Raw genomic sequence first — 15,000 nt, 5'->3', positions numbered from 1 at the left:
ATGTATGTATATATGTATATATATATGTATGTGTATATGTGTATATGTATGTATGTGTATATGTATGTATGTGTATATATGTATGTATGTGTATATATGTATGTATGTGTATATATGTATGTATGTGTATATATGTATGTATGTATGTATGTATATATATGTATGTATATATATGTATGTATGTGTATATATATATTACTTACATACATACATCAATCAGCCGGTAATGATGAGAAGTATCCGTTGTGTGGTAAACATTTATTTTTGCAGGAGACTCTGAATGCTCCTAAAGCACCGTGATGAGGTGATACATCAGCAGGCTGTGAAGAACCTAATTAAGGAGGGTTGTCTATCAACTTAATGTGTGTCTCTCACTTCACTGCCAGCTACACGAGGGTTGTAAATGTCTGTCGCTTTCCCGCGTTAACGGATAAGCTCTGTGCTGCAGCAGAGGAATGAGGTTTGTTATCTAATCAGATGATAAAAGCTTGAGGTACAATAACGTCCTCATGAGTAACAGTCATATTTTACAGTAAACGTCACCAACACACATCAGTAGCTGTTAACGATGGATGATGATGAGTCCCAATGAACATCTCCCACTTGATGGAAGGCACTGTTGATCTGTTGCTCCACTTCGGCCCAGACTGAAACATCTCAACATCTACTCCATGGATTGTTGGTCGGGACATTTTTGGTACCCGGCAGATTCATCTGAATGATGTTGGTGAGTCCGTGACAAAAAACATTAACGTTGAGTTCTTGTTTTTACACGAGGAACGAACAGCGGTGTTTCATATATACTATATATTATTCTATTTATATTATTTTATTTAAATCCCATTTAAGTTGGAAAACTCTTTTGCAAAAGAGACCTGATCAAGACTCAAGCTTTATAAGATGCAGAAAGAAAGAATACAAAATCAGAGAGCAGGTATAACAATGCAGAAAATAGATTATATTATTAATAATAATAATAATAACGATGATAATGATATTAATAATAAAAACATAAGCTTAAAGTAAGCTAAGAAGAGAAACATAATTACATATTTGATTGCATTTATGACATTTATTTGTTTTGCATTATTCATTTTCGACATCCTATTCTGAGTAATTGCAGCATCATCGTTCTGAGCCTCTGTAATCATCTGGTGTTGATGTATCTCTGTCTGTGAGTGCACACAGGATGTGATGAGATATGATATCACTGTCTGCTCACCTACTGTAGTTTCTCTAGCTGCTCCGAAGCAGGAACAGGAAGTGAATTGTCTTCTTCTGAGAAAAGCGATCTGAAGAGTCTGGGAGCAGCAGGAGGTGATGACTTTGTTCAGTGTTTCTCTGCCTGACTGGAACTCTGCAGTCGTGAGCTCAGTATGTTTCTGCTGCCTTCAGTCGTGACGGTTTCTCTGCTCAATGCAGACGTATTGTTGTTGGTCCGGTTAGACGCCCATTGAAACTCTCTCTCCTCCAGAACACGAGAAGCTCAGCGTCTCTCTGAGAGGAAAGGACTTCATGTAGCAGACAGAAGTACGGACCGTGTTGTCCAACACAGAAGCAGCTCTTCAGAGGATGCTGTTTGTGCTCTGTTACATGTTACTCTTTACAAATACCACTGCAATGCACAGAGGACTTGTTTTATGGAAACAAAGAAAACATGGAATAAATAATGTTTTTAAATATATGTATACTACCGTGAGAGAAGGAAGGAAGGAAAGAAAGAACGATGCAAGGAGGAAAGGAATAAATAAATGAAGTGAAAGAAAGAAAGAAAACAGGATGAAGAGAAATAATAGCAGAGGGACGTGAAGGAAAGGAATGAAGAACATCTAAAAGAGAGGACGAATTACAGAAAGAAGAAAAGGGAGATAAAAAAGAGAATAAGGAGAAACTATTTCACTGAAAGTAGTGAAGAAAAAGGAAGAGAATTTGAGAATGAGAGAGGTAAGAGAAGAAAAGAAAAACGGACAGGATAGAAAAACAGAAAGAAAACTAAGAAAGATCATTTTCTAAAAGAACGACAGGTTGTCCAATATGTTGCTTGTTCTGTTCTGCTTGTGTAATGTGTGTAATGTGCTTCAGTAAATGTTGCTTTGTTTTGTTTTTATTTAGCAGAATGGAGGCAGCTATGATGATGAGACAATGTGTTATTTGAGAGACTGAGAAAAGAAAAGAAAAGAAAGAACAAAGGAAGAAGAAAACACAATAGAAAAGAGACTGAATGTACTTTAATGAAGTAAAACACAACAGAAAGAAAGAGGCGAAGAAGTGAGAAAAGGACAGAAAATAAAAACAATGTACTTGAAGGAAGAAAAGAACAGACAAAACAGAAGAAAACAGAAAAAAGTATATTGACATAAAAGAAAGGAGTAAAGACAAACGGTGATTTGGTGATTTGGTGCGAGTAATAACACGATGGACTCCCTGTGAACATTGTATTAACCTCTGAGCACTGGAATGGAGTATCTCTGTCGGTGGTTCATTGCAGTCTGCCGGCACATATTCATTATTGATAGAAGACAGGAACGGTGGAGCGGAGGTGAAGAGGTCGCTGGAATAAACATTTCTCCTCCGGAGAGAGTGCTCTGAAGTTGGATTCGTCGTGTCGATGTGGAGCTCGTCTTATTGACCTTGTGTGTTTCAGCAACAAGGAAGCGTTCCCGACACGGTCATTGTGTCTTTTAACTTCCTGTCTGCACAGGAAGTGGGGATGTGATGTGATCATCTTTACCTTCATTTTCTCAAACATGCAATCGTTTTATAGTCTAACGTAGCGTGAAGGACTGGATGTGTCGATGCAACGTACGCTCCAACAACAGTTCACATACCTGGCAAAATAATTACATCTAACGTGTTTCACTCTTTGACAACATCATACGTTTAGTATCTGCATGTGACAGCTCAGAAGGCCTCCATGTGAGGACTGGATCCAAACGCTGGCACTTCCCGGTCCAGAAGTGCTCTTTGTAAGCCGCATGATATCTGATCCAGTTTGCCATTCGAGGAGGACAGAAACCCTCCGAGCCGCTGCCCTCCTCTCACCCACAATGACTGCAGCCGCTCTGAAAGGCCAAACTCTTTGTGCAGAAGTCCTCAGCGCTGCTTTTCATTATAGATCCCGCCTGAACCAGACGTGATTAGTGCACGTGGGTGTTAGTGAATGGGTCAGGAAGTGGACCTACATGCCGGCATCGACGCATATTTATGAAATGGTCGTATGAGAATGAATTTTGTTTTTTGGCCATGTTACCATCAATGGATGGTAATGACTATCTGTCTTTCATGCACACTGAAATTTCTCGACCACTATTGGATGGAGTGTCATGGGGTACACGTCTGTGGTTTTGAGTCAAAGATCTCTATTATTGAACAACTATTGGATTGATTGCGATGATGCTATTGATATGAAACTCCAGGAGGAATTGAATCAGCCTGCGTTTCTCATCAGCTCGTGATTATAAATGATCAAACTTAAAGGTGATTTTTGTCGTTGTAATCAGAAGGAATACATATTTCAATAAAAATACAAAACGCACAATTGTGTGACTGTGTACGGTAATCAAGCGGCATTTCGCTCAGAATGGAAATGGAAAAAGTGTAACTGATTTCATGAAGCAGAGGATTGTGGGCCTTTACTTCCTGTTTGTTGTTGGAGCAGCTGACAGCAAAACGATGTTGAGCTGTTGAGGCTGAACTTTGCACTCTGGACTAACTCACTGAGGACTTTGTAGATTATAGCCTTTACAATAATTTGACGTCCATATTGTCAACATGTTAGAAGTTCTGCAGGATCTCCGGGACAGATTTCTGAGCAAAAGCACTTAAAAGGTGAACTCCTTCTCGTGTTATACGCAGGTTTACAACCGACATGCCACTGTACTAATGGTGGCTGGTAAGGTCAGGTCGTGCAATATTCATCATGCATGCGACGTCAGAAAGGATGAATTCTTTATTGTTATAAGTTATAAGTTGTCAATTATGGATGTGAAATAAGATAAGATGTATAATGCATAATGATTCTGCGCTCGACTGTGTGCTGGAGAAACGGGGCATGCTGAGAAAGGAAAAGGAAAAAATAGAAAGCTGCACACGGTGCGGTTGAGTGACATTTATTAAAACCAACGACGTCTCAGCCGCGAGCTCTCGCTGCCTAGTTCCTTCTCACTTTTAAGACGGCTGTGTGCAGAAACATCGATGGCTTCATGAAATGTGGAACAGCTCTCTTTCCTCTGGTGTGCTCCTTTAAAGTCGTCTCTTAGGTTCTTCGATCGCAGTAACCTTTTCTTCAACCTTTAGGACAAACTCTTGGAAGAACCCTTGAAGGGTCATTGACAAGAAAAATCAATAAAAAACATGTTTTATGTCAAACCCACACTCTTGGAAATGAAGGTGCCAACTAGAACTTTATAGGGTTCTTCAACTCCAATGGCAGAACTTGTTTTGATTCCTGGTGGAACCTTTCATGTAGTTCCACCTGGAAACCTTTCAGAGGGTTCAACCATGAACTCAACATAAAGGAGAGAACCATCTGTGAAAGGTTCAACTGAGAGCACTTCTATGGTGCAAACCCTCTATGGAGCTTCTATCCCGAACATATCCCCCTCTAAGGGTGCTAACAAGAATCCATTCAGGGGGTTCTACCAAAAACCCCATTTATATTCCAAGGATTCTTAGCGTGGGGGGGTTCACAGGAAGTATTTCTCAACAATCTTATTCTAATGGTTCTTTGGATGAAAAGGGTTCTCAATGGAACCCATAGTCTCACAAAGAACCCTTGACAAACCCTTTCTTTAAAGAAGAAAAGGGTTGTTTGGAAGCAAATGGTTGTGATTGTGCAGAATCTTATTTCATCATGAAATACAGACATTCAGGAAGCGAGGCGGTCCGTGACTCACTGTGTTTTGTGTCTCCTCAGGTGGAATCTGTATCGCTCAGTCACTGAAGATCCCTCACGACCACAAACCCTCCGACTTTGATAAAATCATCCGTCTGCTGCTGGACACTCGGTACGCCAGGGCAGTCATCCTGTTCGCCTCCGACGAGGACATCCGGTAAACATGACTCCTCGTTAAACGCTGTTAAGTTTGAATGACGACAGATGTACAGGTTGATTAAACGGACTGAACTGTTTACTTTAACAACTAAATACATCTGCCTAGAAATGTGCTTTCAACTTTGACCATTTATTTTACCTTAGTATTGTTATTATTATTATTATTATGTTATCTTTTTTATATTTATTTTTTGTTTGCTGCACTGCAAGTTTCCATTAGCTCTGCACCAACAGGATACCGTGTTAACTTAATAACCCGGTGTTATTGCTGTTGTTCTATATTAATGTTTGGTTCTTTACCCAAACTAAAACATGGTTTTATGTCTGTTACACGGATTGTAAAGCCCCCTAAGTCAAATGTGTGATTCGTGAGATTGGGCTGTGTAAATATAATTGAATTGAACTGTTATAATCTCCTCTACAGCTCTTAAAACATTCATATTGCTATTTGTCATTGATTGTTAACAATGTGTGAATGTTTTGCACATCGATTTGTGCTACTATTGACAGTTTTAAGGCAAAACCTGAGATTGTTGAGTCAAATGAACCCCTTGGTGCCCATTGTGTCGGTCCTAAAATATAGCCAAACGCAAAGATTTTTGGTCTTCGTTAAAGTTCAGTTCCATTATGAAAGAAAAATAACTTTCTGTGAACGTCAAAGGCTGCCTGCATGTGACTCTGTGGTGGGGTGTGTGTCTGGATACAGGGGTATCCTGAATGCCAGTAAACGGGCGGGCCAGATCGGTCACTTCCTGTGGATCGGTTCAGACAGCTGGGGGGCCAAGAACAGTCCCATCCACCAGCTGGAGGACGCTGCCGTGGGAGCCGTCACCATCCTGCCGAAGAGAGCCACCATCAGCGGTCAGTTCATTTACATCCCTGTCACCTTATCTGACGATGCTCTTCGGTCACCACGAGTGTGGATATGTCAGAATGTGCTTGCTCGTTCGTTTGTGTGAACTTGTGTCATGTTCTCATCTCTGGAGCCGACTGACTGGACCTTTGAAAAGAACAAATCTTCGTTGAGAACATTCACTCTTCACTCTGTGCATCATCTTAACAGGAGACAGTATTTGGCTTTGGTGAACATGCAATATGTTCGATGTTCAGATTGATACCACTCTCATGTCTGTGCAGTCAATTTAAAGCTACATCCTTGTCAGCTTAGCTTAGCATAAATACTTGAAACAGGGGGGAAACAGCTAGCAAATGCCATACAATCCTCTTAAGCACTGACTAACATGCTGTATCTTGTTTGTTTACTGAAGTTTAAGAAAGACTATTTGCTGTTTTGCAGGGATTGCGTCTTTATGCTAAGCTAACCAGCAGCCGACTGTTGCTTAATAATTATCACACAGACATGATATGGTATCAATCTGAACATCGAACCTTCGGCAAGAAAGCGAATAAACATTTTTCTTAAAATGTCATAACTGCTCCGTTCAGGTGCCACAGACGAGTGAAGAGAGATTAACAGAACAGTCCGTTTGACTCTCGCGTGAGAGACGAGCGCTGACATAAAGACGCACAAAATGCAGATCGGAGGAAACGTAAGTTATTGTTCGGCTGCATCGGTATTACAGCCCTGTTATGCAACGACGTACAACTCTCTGTCGTGTCAAACAAAGAATGTTGACGGGGATATAGAACTGCGTTCGTTGTGGCAGTTCTGTTGAAATGAAGATTTTTGACATCAAATAAAACACGAATCCTTTGTACTCTTGATACACAACGACTACAGAGAGTTAATGGGAAGCAGCCAAATTACATTTTCTTTTCACCAATCAACACCCCCCCCCCCCACCGCCCCCGCCCCCTCCACCCCCACGCACACAGCAACAACAAAAAGCCTCGATAATCGTGTTGCCAATGTTTTGTTGTAACATCAATTTCTGCCCTTTTCTTTGCTACGAAAAACACATTTCACCGACATGCGGTGCACGTTCCAGAAACACGAGCCCTGACAGGTGGAGCTCGGTGTGTGTGTGTGTAACCTTGGATCTGCCTGGAGGGGGTCGACGGGTGATGCGCTAATAAACATTGTTCCCTTTTCGATGGGCTCCGTGATCCCTTTTGTCCCCTCGTTTTTGACAAATGATTTAAGGAAATGGCCGTTTTTCTGGGCATAAAGACGACGGGAGAGATCACTGGGCCGTGACGGTCAGTCTGGGTAACTCGGGTATGAGGGCTGAAGACCCATTCCATCAGAGGCTGTGAGACACGAGAGAAGAGGTGAGAGGGAGAGGAAGTTTTGCCTCATGATGACCACATTAAGCTGCTGCGGGGCACTTATCAACGCCTCATTCCTCCCACTCTCTCTTAACAGGTTTTGTAATTTGATTAAACCAATTTTAATGTGTCAATATGCACCCTGTCAGCACAAATCTGTATTAATGACGGTCTTAAAACTAGATTCCGACACAACGACCCTCCTCAAGACGGCCCTATAACGTCAGACCTTTTGGTGTTGCGCTGCACATTTCCTTTAATTTACTTTACTTGCTTCAGAGCCGAAGGAGCAGGTCGACTCGGGCAACACGATGTTGGTACAACTGACACATTAAAGTAGTTGATTCCTTTCAATACTTTTCCTACTGTTCATATCATAGTTTTAATGTAAAGGTAAATTTCTCCGTTCAGTTTGTGTCTTTGGAGGAGTCCAGTCGAGGGATCTCCTGCCAGCAGCCAAAGACGACAGATTATCATCTCAACCTTCAGTTTATCTGAAAAAGACCTCAGCTCACCGTGTTCTCTCCCTTCTGTGTCTGTTTTCCTCGTGTGGTGTCACATACATGTCCACAGGAGAAACATCTGGTCTGTTTTAGCAGACTGGTTATTACAGATGAATCAGAATCTCTGTTTGTGGTTTTGGGTCACATTCCCTTTCATTGTCTTCTCCGACCTCTGAAAATATATCCAACTCGTGTTTGTCATGTAAATGCAAATTAGAGCCGCCTGTCTGAAGACAGCAGCCGATGATGAGCTGAGAGCGAACTCAAGAGAGAGGGAGCGAGGCGAAGATGGAAAATATGAAAGTCTGAGGGGAAAAAATAGAAATCAAGGGAAGACAAATGAGCAAAGATCCAGAAACGCAGCGAGGAGAGGAGAGGAAGGTGAGGAGTGAGGTGAGGATGAGGAAGGATGAAGAATGTGGGAACTGTTCCCCGCTGAGTCTGCGGCCTCCAGCTGAGTCGGATCCACTTCCCAGAGTCAGTTACGCCCTCTAATCTGCAAATCTCTGTCTAATATCAGGCTGCTATAGAAGTACTGAACTTCACACAAACATTGTTGAGCAACACTTTATTATAAAATGGAATTATCTGTTTCTTTTTTCTCTTCACTACGCGATGGATTGTGTGTCACCAATTCCTGTAACATAGAAGAGGGTTAATGCCCCCAACGTTTCTAACACCTCCACTTCATCAAATCAAAAGTATTAAGTCGTTAATAACATTAAATAATTAATCATTTGAAGTATAAAATGTAGTTGCTTTCGACTCTGCAGCGTAGCAACACTTGACTCAGTGCATTTATTTACTGTATGTAGAGATGGAAAGAGGGAAGGAACCAGAGAGAGGTTAGCGAGGATGGATGTCGATGCCTACACGGTACACCCCCCCCCCACCCACTCCTCTCCATCCTCTTTGTTAGAAACACGGAGCGGGTGGGTTCAGCGCGACCATGTGTACGTGGGAGATAGGAGGCTGTGGATTTTAATCTGGCTCTATGTGCTTAAAACATGATTGGTATCCGCCAAGACGAATGTCCTCCTGCACACATCTGGCCCTGAGAAGACAGGAAGTGACTGTGAGCTCAGCGTTAGCGCAGAGAAGAATGCTAATTCTATATATTATGCATGAAAGAGAGGCAACCTTTCACGGCTGCAGACAAAAAAAGACAGTTAATATTACTACATTTATACATTTTTGCTCAGTCTCTTTGCTTAGATGTTACAGTAAAAAACAACACTTAATTTCGCTGCAGAGGTCTAAAGATAAAATGATCTCCCATGAGCACCACAGAGGAGATACAGCATGGACCAAAGCACCCTGTATGAAACTAATGTTTCCCAATTCCTCCTAAAATCAGTGGCGTCCTGAGTGTGGCAGCGCTGCACATCATGAGTGATGCTTTCTAATTAGAGATGATTTATCTTGCAGTCAACGTCTCTTACTGATATTTAACTGTGCAAACTGACCGGTGATATCCAGACCGGCCGGTGTGTGATTCACGTTTCATTGCATCAGTGGTGCTTTGTGCTTTAACTGTGGTGTAGCCCCAAAAAAACAAGGAGTCTACCAGCATTCGCCACATCAACACCAAATATCTAGCTCGGTTTCTAGTTTGCTTTTTACGAGAGAGAGAGAGAGAGAGAGAGAGAGAGAGAGACATTGAAAAATATGGAAAACTACGGCACCTGCTTCATTCGTGTCAACATTTCCTCGTACAACCGTTCGTATATCTCACGAAAAAGTTACTCCTCATTGTCTTCCGTCTTCACAGGAAACAACTTACTTACTTTAGTTTGATAAAGATCGTATTTGGATAATATTGGCCCTTTGCGTGGCCTTATGTGTGGCCCTTTGCATGGCCTTATGTGTGGCTGTTTGTGTGGCTCTGTGTGGCCGTGCTTGTGGCCGTGCATGTTGCCCTGTGTGGCTCTGTGTGGCCCTGTTCGTGGCCCTTGGTGTGGCCCTGCGTGTCCTCGCTTGCAGCAGTGTCTGGATGTCTGGATGGCCGTTTCCTGGAGAACGTATCTAATCCTCTGGGAACGCTCTCTGGCAGCCTGTCACAAAGGATTCTTGTGGCTGCGCTGTGAGAAGCAACACTAATCTGACAAACGGCAAAGAGATGGGAGGAGGAGACGCTTATCCGCTGACACTGATCATGCAAAGCAACCTCTCTCCTGCTTCACACCAACAGTCTTTCTCCATCAGTACACCTGTCATTTATTTTTCTCACATTTAAGTGTCCCTTGCTCAAGCAGCCTTGTTACTGTTTACCTTCCTCTGTCCTTAAAATGTCCCCGAAACCTCCTCCGGGCAGGAAGTGTTGACCTTTTCTCTTTGTAGATTACATTGTAAATCCCAAACAATAACCTAAAAATTATTTCTGATAACGGTACTTTAGTAAAGTTAAGTGAATGTTTAATGACCAAGATGTCCATAAAAACTTCAATTTATGAATCCACCACTGTGTAGCAATGGTCTCCAGATGTGAATATAACAACATGTGTGCTGGTGCAGCATCGTTGTTCTGTTCATGTATGAAAGCCTCGAGTAGATCGTAATACTTCTGTCCAACAAACCTTTGAATCATTTATTTTTGTCTCCACCGGCAGAAGAAACACTTTCACCTCACAAGCTTCTGTTTTCTTCTCAAACTGAGGATTAGTCTTATCTTAAATAAGGCCATTTGTTTTCCCCCACTCAAGGCACAGCTAAATGAGAGCCAGTAATTGACTTCTCTCTCTCTCTCTCTCTCTCTCTCTCTCTCTCTCTCTCTCTCTCTCTCTCTCTCTCTCGTTTACTGGCTGCAGCCCCAGCAGCAGTTGGCTGTTGCTCGAGCCCTTGGCAGTTGGTTTTAATTCCGTTCATTAGAGTCGTTGCTCGGCTCCAGCTTTAGCTGTGACCCCTCATGGCTTCTGTTTGTTTGGCTACTTTTTGTTTTTTTTGGGGGGTGAGACTTTTCTCTCCAGCAGAGGAGAACTGTGTCCTATACCAGGAGGAGTTTTGTTCCACCAGGGGCGTGAATAGAGACGGGCAAAGTTACCCTGGGGCCCCTCGGGTGGGGCCCGTAAAGACAGTTGGACCTCTAACAATGTGTTGGACGGAGAGCGGCCCCTGTGAGGGCCTCAGTTTGTTCAAAGAATAACTTAAGTTCATTGGTAACATTTGCTAAATATTCCCTCAAAAAGGCAAAAGATTTGTCACCTACAGATGTGCAACGATGATTGATCATGTGACGAGGCAATACAATATACAGTAGGCCATGTATGTATGATAACAACCTTATACGGCTCCGCAGCTCAGCCTCGCTTAAATGACCCAGTGGACACTATTGTTTTGTCAGTACTGCAGAACAAAATCCCCGTGTTTCAAAAAGTATTTCACCCATAGACCATTATTTTAAAAGGTACATCTGTAAAACTGTTACCAGGACCCCTCGAACTGTAAACAAGGTTAACTATGACTCTTACTGTTATTCATCCGCTAGTTTTACATTTGTAAAACTTTCCTTGAATCAAGAAAAATTATTTAAAAATCGTGGTTGTCATCAACATGTAAAGTCTACGGGCTGAGAGGAATCTCGCTGGTGCGGAGAAACGTTTTAATTGTGAGTAATTCTGTTGGACTGAATAGAATCATCTTTGGGTTCGATATCCACTTCTTATAACAAATCCACAGACGCTAAATCATCATGTCATGATTGACAAGCTGAGAGAGAAGTTCAACCGTAAAAGCCCCAATAGGTCACTGGTGCCCGTCGTACCTTACGTCACTTATCCCACTGTTTTTAATCTCCCTAAACACAGATCATTTCTAAAAACAAATCCACGCTGCTGCAAAGTCTGAGGTCGCAGTTAATTAATACGATTTGTTTGGATTTTTTTTTGTGCAGATTTTTGAAGGCGAGGTTCAAAGACACATCGCTCTTTAATATTCGATCCATTCAGAAAAGACGCTGTTCTTTCGTTGGCAGACAAACTTTTTTTTACTAAATCTAAAGAAGTACTTGTAGTTTTGTTGCTTTTTATTGTTTTGTTTAAATTCTGAAAGATAAAATATGTTTCCCTCGTAACGGAATTAAGAGTGCGCTTTAACTGTATGGGAAGGTACATCTGCAAGAGACAGAGTTGGACATAAAACTCCTCCCGGAGCTGCTGGGAATCAAAGATTTCTCTCACTTTTCAGACTCAAACTTGATAATAAATTTTGCTACAAGACACACACAGAGTGCAGAGAGACCCCGGTGGCCTTTAACTGCCCCCGAGCAAACACGCCGCATTCACCGGCACGTGAGCTCGCCACGTGTTTTATGAAGCGCATTATTTTCTCCGCGCTCTCAGAATGAACCCCTGGGACCCGACGCTTGCCGTCCTCGTTCAGCTGGTGTTAGCTGAGAGTCTGAAGAAAAGAAGGGAAGGCTTCCCCTCAAGGGGAGCATAGAGGAGAGCTTCTGCGATCCGATTGGCCCGTGGGTGGAGAACGTTTCACCACCATCTCTGCTGCTCACTCGAGGCTTCCACACTCGGAGACTGTGTTTATGTCAAGAAGCAAAACGAGGGAAGACAGTGAAGAAATGTCCCCGAGTGATGTATATTTTCATTCTAAAGACGCCGCGACCTCTTAAAACATCTGTCGAACACTTTGTGAACCGGTGCGACTGCGGCAGCTTCACGGCTCGCTGTGATGCCGGCACTTTGTGCACCTTTATTTCCCCCCCATGACTTCACAAGGGCTCTGTACGCCGTGACATCATGCACCACGTACCCCGAGAGATGAGTCGGGAACCCTGCGGCACCGAATACTGTGTGAACAGAAATACCTTCTACCACAAACCACCTCACAAAAACAAAGAAGAACACTGAGCAGCATCTCTATCGTTGCACGACTCTCGCCTGCTGAACCGCTAACCTCGCATGTACCGAGACGCGTCTCTATAAATACATCGGCTTTCTGTGGAGCCCATAAAGATGCAGCAGAGGCAGCTGGGAAATGCATTTCACCTCACACTTCTGAAAATAAGTATTTAGAACAATGTCTTACGTAAAGAAAAGTACTGGAGCTGTTGGGTTTGAACTCAGGGTCAAATTGAAGAATCTATCAATCCAGCCAAGTCATGAACCTGCTGTGATCGTGTTGATCAACCACCAAACGAAAGGAGAGAAAGAAATAGAAAATGATTGAGATTAAATGTGTTAAAATATGTTTGGTGCTGTTTTCATTGTTTTCACAATCTGGAAACCGTTTTGCAGAAGCTCAGATTTTCTGTGAGAAATTGTCATTGTGATGCAGACAAACCACTGAAAAAAAATGGGAGAGAAAGGTGCGTTTATAAATTCTAAAAATCCCCCCCCCCCCCCCCCCCCCCCCCCCCCCCACACACACACACACACACACACACATACAACAGTGCGTCAACATGCACACTGCACCCAAACACCGTGTGGGAGCCAACGTTGCGGCACAGCTGTCTCTTCCACCCGACACCTGAACCGTCCCCTCAGTTTCGTCCTTTTTCTTTCATGGACTTCAGAGTTTGATCTTTTAAGCACAAACACATTCACACACCACAGCCTCTCACTCACGCTCACACCGGGAGGACTCGTGGCTCTGCCGGTGCTCACCGATGATTACAGCTTTTGTGCCTCTGGGAGCGTTTGGAGAAAAGCTATAGCTACACACTTCAATGAGCAAAATGGGCCCTTGGCAAAGATTTTCTGTCAGAGTCATTATGATGTTCACATTCTTCATATTCCCCCCCCCACACACACACACACACACACACACACATCAACACATGGATCAGTTTAAGAAACAGTTAGCAGCCTTCAGATGCTGACGGCTGAGTGGCTGAGATGCCGTTCGGTGTGTTTTAGCATCGATGGCTGAATGAAGGTTCGGTGATTCGATCTGAGCGTCTCTAATGTATTCAAAATAAGAAGAGAGCAATTCAGAATTTTGTCAATAGCTTGTTTTATAATAACTGTTTTTGTCTGGACATCCATGTCAGTTTATTCAAAAAATAAGATTTAAAAAAATATGCTACATATCCCAATGAGTTATTATGGCCAGTTTAATTTGTCACTAACTTTTTCATTTCTATGTATTTTTTTTTTTTTTTGTAGAAATTAGGATTTATTGACTAATAGCCGGTTTAATGTCCATGGCTACGTTATTTTTGTCAGATTTTGTCATCGACTAAACTTAGCTGCCGTGTACCCGACAATTATCTATGAAACACTCAAATTGTCCCAATTTTCACCACAATTAAGACAATAATAACAATATTACACCTGTTTTCAGATTACATATACACATGTCATGTTCTGTCCCACTCATTACCTGAACCAGTATAAAAACATGAACATGTGTCCTAGCATAACTGTTGCTACGACGCTCGTGGCTCTTTCTGACGTCGGCTAACGGTTAGCCGCCGCGCCGGAGAGAAGAGAGCTCCAGGAGTCTCACTCAATGAAGACGCTGCGTTGTGCACACGATGCAGGAGAACGTTCACTGTGGAAATACCGACATTAAAGACACGAGCGCTGAAATACTTGTCCCCCATCCTGGTGAAAGCAGCCACGGTGCGTGCAGAAGCAGTATATGTACGCGTGCATGAACACGCGATACCAGCTTGATGATATTTCCCAGACTCCCATCATTACAGGAAAGCAGTGCGTGTTAGTTTTTGGGGGTGAAGTTGGACAGACAGAGTGGAAACAGGTCGGTCTGCAGACACCGGCCTCCGAGCACCAGATGGCTACTCGTGATGCTGCGATCATGTCATAGCAGGGATTTGATGCGACACACACACACACACACACACACACACACACAGTGGTTACGATGCCGGTTCAACACCACCCTGTGCCCCCCGGGTGAGAGGGCTAACGGAGCAGCTTGCCACACAGCAGCGATAACCGTCGCACACGTCACACCAACTATTCTAGGATCGCTCGGCCGAACACCGCCGCGGCCCAGGAGTGACCTCGGCTCACGAGGTCTTTTCATCTGCGTGAAACTGCACTTTGGCTTCCAGAGCTCGAGCTTTGCTCAAGTCCCTTTTTACACAGCAGGACAGACATGAGGACAGAAAGGACGAATGTGTTGGAAGGTCACCGGTGAGAGTCTGACCTCAGCGAATAGTGAGTCATCTGAAACACTCAAAGTGACTTCAAAGGTGATGTGTTGCTCTCACTCTGATGTCCCCCCCCCCCCCCC

General features: G+C 43.1%; 1 protein-coding gene across 1 annotated transcript in view; it reads left to right on the top strand.

Moving 5' to 3' along the window:
• The window catches only part of LOC116381801 (metabotropic glutamate receptor 7-like), a 168,490-nt gene that overhangs the window by 119,750 nt on the left and 33,740 nt on the right, over positions 1-15,000 (top strand). The window contains exons 3-4 of the mRNA XM_031844256.1: positions 4,916-5,051; positions 5,760-5,914. Coding sequence (XP_031700116.1) covers positions 4,916-5,051; positions 5,760-5,914 — 291 coding nt within the window. The remainder of the gene's footprint in view (positions 1-4,915; positions 5,052-5,759; positions 5,915-15,000) is intronic.

This window comes from Anarrhichthys ocellatus, unplaced genomic scaffold (genome assembly GCF_004355925.1).
Source record: "Anarrhichthys ocellatus isolate YVR2014 unplaced genomic scaffold, GSC_Weel_1.0 scaffold1, whole genome shotgun sequence".
NCBI classification, from domain to species: Eukaryota; Metazoa; Chordata; class Actinopteri; order Perciformes; family Anarhichadidae; genus Anarrhichthys; species Anarrhichthys ocellatus.
This window is presented reverse-complemented; position numbering and strand designations above follow the sequence as displayed.